General features: G+C 35.6%; 1 protein-coding gene across 1 annotated transcript; it reads right to left on the reverse strand.

The window, feature by feature from the left end:
- Positions 1-1,398: 1,398 nt before the first annotated feature.
- Positions 1,399-4,958, reverse strand: chchd1 (coiled-coil-helix-coiled-coil-helix domain containing 1). The gene is made up of 3 exons (XM_056256319.1): positions 4,664-4,958; positions 2,287-2,399; positions 1,399-1,852 (listed from the first exon to the last, which is right to left on the reverse strand). The coding sequence occupies exons 1-3, from the start codon at positions 4,791-4,793 to the stop codon at positions 1,748-1,750; spliced, it is 348 nt and encodes a 115-aa protein (XP_056112294.1). The 5' UTR covers positions 4,794-4,958; the 3' UTR covers positions 1,399-1,747.
- Between the last annotated feature and the right edge of the window lie 1,097 nt (positions 4,959-6,055).

Genomic DNA, 6,055 nt, shown 5'->3' on the forward strand with positions numbered 1-6,055 from the left:
ACGCAAGCACTTGAATAGACCTCATTCCACATTGTTCACCATTCATACAGCTTCAATAGAAGTTAGCAATACCTGAATCACTTACTCATAATTGAATAAAGATCAAAGGCTCCCTTTAACCACACCACAATAACACATGTTATTCATATTCTACTATACTTAAATTCATTCATCTGTAGGACCAGTTTACTTGTGTCGGGATTTAAGTTGGTCTTTTACACATACAGATAAAATAACATTTGTTTCTTGCCAAACACTAAAATTACATCATTACTTAAAATGTAAGTATTTGTACATTTGATCAAAGCTAAAAAAAAACAAAAGTCATTTTATCAGGTATCAATGAGCTAAAAAACAAAACAAAAAACAAATGATAATAGTTGGTTTGCTCTTATCTGATGCCCAGAGGTGTGGCTGCATTGCTTGGCATTCTGCCACACTCTGTTCTGAGGGTTTTAATCTGGTTTATACTTAAGGAACTGGAGACTGCATGGATTACTGTATATAACATCAAATGCCTAGTAAATTTAACAGGTTGAGGTAATCATTACTTTGTACTATTTCAAATAAAATCTGAGGGGCATTTACATTGGTAACACCATTCTGCAGAGCTGTAGCTGTTTCAGTCTTAGATCTAAATGTATTTTGGGCTGTTCATTGTTGCTTGATTAAAGTTCGTCCAGTTGACAGCTGTTCAACAGCAGCAGATTTACAATGCCGTGATTGAGTAAGGTTTAGTCTAACAGCAGACAGCATTTCCTTTGGGGTCTAAACACATTACGCTGCAGACAACTGTAGATAATCAGTCCAAGGAAATGGTGGGCAGTGTTATCACAGGATGGCCATGGTTAAATTGGCTAAACCAATTCATGGTCACAAAGTTGAACAAAGTTTAAAATCAATCAAAACATGAAATCTATCATTTGAATAGAAAGTGAATTATTTTTTAGTTAATACGTTTACAAATGAGTTACTTCAATCTTTATTGCAGAGCTTTAATGGTCAAAACCAATACACTTTGTCATGGCATGCAATGTAACATGATCCGGCACTGAGTACTTCTCCCTTGATCTCCATTTTCTGATAATTGAAAATGGCTGAGACTAATTATGTTGTGGACAGCACGAAACAGGAAGAAAAATTGTAAAACAAATAAATCTTCTGGTTTCACAGGTCACAGCTCAGTTATGCAGGGGAGATTTCAAAAAGCAATACCAAAAAGCAATACAATAACATTCAGATTATCTGAGGAAGTAATGTTGGTATGGTCAAACATTAATAACACAAATTACTCAGAAAAATAATTAAAGGGGGCATTTCACCCAAAAAAATTAAAAGTCTATCAACATTTACTCACCCTCATACCAAACCTGTACGACTTTCTTCTGTTGTGCACAAAAGATGACATGAGGGTCAGTAAATGGAGACAGATTTGCATTTTTGGTTGAACTATCCCTTTAAGTATGTGAAGAGAACTGAGCTTCTTCTTTTGTACTGTTAAAATGGGACGACCTAGTGCAGTGAGTAAAATGTAGTAATCACCAAAAGTACCTTCAAAACCTTATGAATGCAGCCCATTTGCTTGGCGAGCATCCCAGTGACAGCTTCATTGCCGTTTTTTAGAAAACCTTTCCACACCCCGTTCTCATCAAATGGCTGGCACAGTAATGCACTCAGACTAAAGTCCCCATCTATACAGCTCAGATAATAAAAGTGTCAATTCTGTGACTAATCTGTGTTACTGGTCCTAAATCTCACTGGCCAGGTTGGGAAATCGTTTTAATAAGTTGTTGGCTTCCTTAGGCAAAAGTCGACCCTGAGTTCCCTGCTGTCCTTTGGCCTTGGTCTGCGCCTGTAAGAAACGAAATTAGAAAATGTTAATAAAATAAAATAAAAAGGACTATTGCATGCATTTTAATGACTATTCCTCCTCAACAAAGGCTTTAAGATAATTAATTCTAGCTAACATTCAAGCTGTAGATTAGAGGGTAGATGCTAGCAGAAATATTATCTCGCTAGATGCGTGAGGACGCCAAAAACACGGAAACGAGCAAGGTAAAAAAAACAAACCCTAAAGGTCTAGCAGGAAACTGCATGAAAACTGGGAAACGTGTTCGCCATGACCAGGAAATGGCAGAGAAAATCTAGTTCTTCGTTCATCCCAATTAGCCATTCCCATATATTCATCAAAACCATGTTAATTCAGGCCATTAAATTGTTGTCAGCTATCAGTAGGGTGTTTTACGGAGGATTTCCTGAGGATTGTGAGTTACATGCCTGCAATACCTTTTCAACACATGTGTAGAAGGATGAGACTTCTTTAGAGCAGAGTGCATTGTTAAAGTCGTTCTGTTTCCAGCAAACCATCAGCAACGACATCTCCGTAACGCAGGTGGCCTCTGTAACAAAGAGATTATATCACCATGTAAGGGTTGTTTAGCAAAACAATGCATTACAACAGGCCTTCGATGTTGCCTTAAAAAAGGGCCAACTACCAACACGTGTATTTCCTGTCCCATTTAGGAAAGCAAAAATAATTTTTAGTGCATGCATGTCATTTTGGTTTAGCCAATCAGATCATGTTTTTTTTAATATGGAGACTGAGTGAGACCAAGTTACTTATAATTGCTAAATGTATATGCTTAGAAAGATTTAAAGGGGTCCTATTATGCCCTTTTACGAAGTCTTGATTTTGTTTTTGGGGTGTACTTGAATATATTTCATGCGTGATTGTTAAAAAAAAAACGCATTATTTTTCACATATTTTACATTATTACAGCTCCTCTCTCCCCAGTCTGGTTGAATGCGCTGTTTTCGATGAAGCCCCTCCTTACGAAATCCGAAATGTGCTGTGATTGGTTAGCTGGGCCAGTGTGTTGTGATTGGCAGTGCGTGTTCGCGAAATGTCACACCCCTTTCTAACCGCGAGCTCTACTCAGATGTAAATATTAACGATGGGGTCAATTTCAAAACATTTCAAGCTCTATTCAGACCCTGACAATGTTAATGAACAACATGATTGTGCTGAACGGATTTCAAAACAATTTCACAGGACGTTTCAGAGTGGTATGTTTTTTTGTGTCATTTTCTTATAGATACAATGTTATCCACCATTTAATAATTTTTGTCGGAAAACTATGTTAATACAAACAGTAATCGATCACAAAATCATGGATAATTTTCCTAAGAGGTGGTGAACAGTCTTAAAAAAGCTAAAGTAAACACTACATCAATACTGTAACGTTAGTTAGCACTCTAGCGGAGGCAAAGCATTGCCCTTCGTCTACATCATAGCTATCATAGCAACTACAAAAAGCTTTTAATTGGAACTGTTAATAGAAAAACACAACTACAAATAATAATACAAGTTGTGATCCATACACAACAGATTGTCCCAACAAAATGTTTGTTGGAACTTGGGATAGTCTGCATTGTACTCTCTTCTGGAGGCTGTTCTCCATAAAATGAGCAGAGCACAGAAAAATGTTATGGTTATAATGTTCAGGAAAAGTGTTAAAAATAAATTAACCTCTCTAAGTTCGTCAGCCTTAGGACAAACTTTTTCCGGGGTGTAAAAAACAGCGACAAAACTCTTCCTCTTCTCTAAAGCAGGCAGCCCAACATGGCCTCACGTCACCACCTTTGTTGCGTGTTTCTGGTGGCAGGGTTTATGTAAATTTTAGGGTTTGTGATGTCACCAACCCAGGAAGAAGTTTGTTGTGGTCCCTACCAGCTATTTGTTGTAGTCCTTAAAAAGCGATTTGTGTAAAGGAAAATATCTCCCTATGCATTGAACTTTGAGCGTCGTAACTTTGCAGATGTTTTTATGCTCAAACAGCAACATTACACACTAACTAAACACTTACTAAAGTTTATTAAATAATCCAGGACCCCTTTAAATGATACAAAACACTTTTTACTTGAACTACAGCTGATTTAAGTTGATATTAAAATATTTAATGATTCATATTAAGTAAATGTATGAATAACTTCTATATTTTTATTCATATTTTAAGATGAACATCTGGACTCAAAACTACTGGACTGAACTGAAACTTTATTTCTTAATCACCATTATTACCATACAACATTATATACTGCCCCCACAATTAAAACTACAGAGCTTTTATAATTAAACTAAGCATTTAAATATCTTACTATGACATATTGGGAGATATAGCGTGACACAACTGATATTTATATACATTTTATGAAAGTAGTCTGCTACACTCACTGCTATACAAAATATTGTTGATATGGGATATTTTTTTCCCTCTTCAAACGTGTGCTCCATATTCTCACTATCACTATATGGGAGATAAAGTCTGATGTATCAAATATGATACAAGATAGTAGCCTACACATAAGTTATGCAAACTTGTTTTAAAATATTTTGTATAAAGGGTAAATAACTGTTCCATTTAAAAAAATAGATTATTATTTTTATTATTTCATATGTATTTACAAGTATTATTCACAACAAGTATTAACTTCGACAAAGGATAAATGAATAACGTTTCATGCAAGCGAATAAACAAAACGCGAGAAGATGACCGTCATATCCGTTTAGAGCACATCCATTGAACTAATGGACTAACAGAATTAGACTAACATGGATCTAAGAGGATCTTTATGTACACATGTTAAATGAAAAAGTCCTAACCTCCTTTCTTCGGCTTGCGGTTAGCGACCTCATTCTTAAGAGCCAGAGGTTTGACGGCTTTCATTGCGGGTTTCCCATTCTGCCTGCTCAACAGTCTAGCAACCTTCTCTTGAATCGCAGATCCACTCATGGCCGTTCTATAATGTCTCCTCTCAAAACGGTTAAAACGTTAAATTCAAAATAAGACTGAAATGTAGCCTATCAATATAACAGTACTAATGATAAACTTAAATGCCGACTACTTCTTACTTTTCGTCCTTACTGTCTATGTGTGTAAGTCGCCATTTTGTGTCGGAAAGCGTTCTCGACTTGTTTTCATGGTTACCGCTGCTGACACTGTCGTAAAAGTATCATGAGCTTCTTTTCATGGCTGTCATATGGCTGTCATACAACCACAGATTGTTCACTGTTCAGACATTATTTGGATGGACATAAAGTTATGTCAACCGCGAAAATAATAAATTAATTTAATAAATAAAATTCAAATATTATGAGCAATTTTTATTGGGAGCAATTTATATCTGTTGATTTTTGTAACATTTGAAAAACTAATTTAATCAATACACTAATCCATGGCAAATTACACTGGGGAATGCAGGTAAGTGGTGAAATCTAGTGCAATTTAGAGTTGTTTCTAAGGTGTTCTGGCTTGTTCACCTGGAATTTGGATTAGGGTTCAACCTGGGTTCAACCCATGAATCGAAGTAATTAAATTTAAGGATTAACTCTCCTTTTAACAAGAACTGGACATGTGCTTAATTGTAAACATCAGGACAGGATGCCTTTAGGTGAGGCAGGTTTTCCAATAAAAGTTTTACTCAGGATATAATTACTTATGACAGCAGGGTCCTGTGAGAGCACAAGACAACCCAACAAACTTGATTTTTACTTTTAAATGACTAAGTTAAACCCTAGTGTTCTTAATATAACAATAGTTATATCTTTAAATTCCCAGTACTCTCTAATCAACAATTAAATCAATTTCAAATAAGTACTTTTTAAACAAAATCCCTATTTCTCTATTTTCTCTATTTAAGACAAACCAAAGTTTTCCTTTCATGCCCAGAAAACAGGGCATTCAGATTTTATATTAAGTTGATTCAGAAACGTTTTCACATGGATTTGACCTAATGTAACACCACAAAAATGCTTCCTGATCCTGTTAATTGCGACTTACATGAAAAGTACTTCACTCTCAATTAATGAGGCCTATCAAACAGAAACTCCCTTCATATGCAGCTTATAAACATGCAGAGACAAAGTTTCAGTGACCATGTTGTTTTTTGCTCTTCCTTGCAGTAAAATCAGACCACAATGGTTTTTTTTTTTTTTTTTGGATTGGCTAACTATAAATCATGCCATCGTGGAGAGATTAGATACGATTTGTGTGGC

The sequence above is a fragment of the Rhinichthys klamathensis genome, unplaced genomic scaffold (genome assembly GCF_029890125.1).
Source record: "Rhinichthys klamathensis goyatoka isolate OS25496 unplaced genomic scaffold, OSU_Roscu_1.1 h1tg000126l_1, whole genome shotgun sequence".
Classification (NCBI taxonomy): Eukaryota; Metazoa; Chordata; class Actinopteri; order Cypriniformes; family Leuciscidae; genus Rhinichthys; species Rhinichthys klamathensis.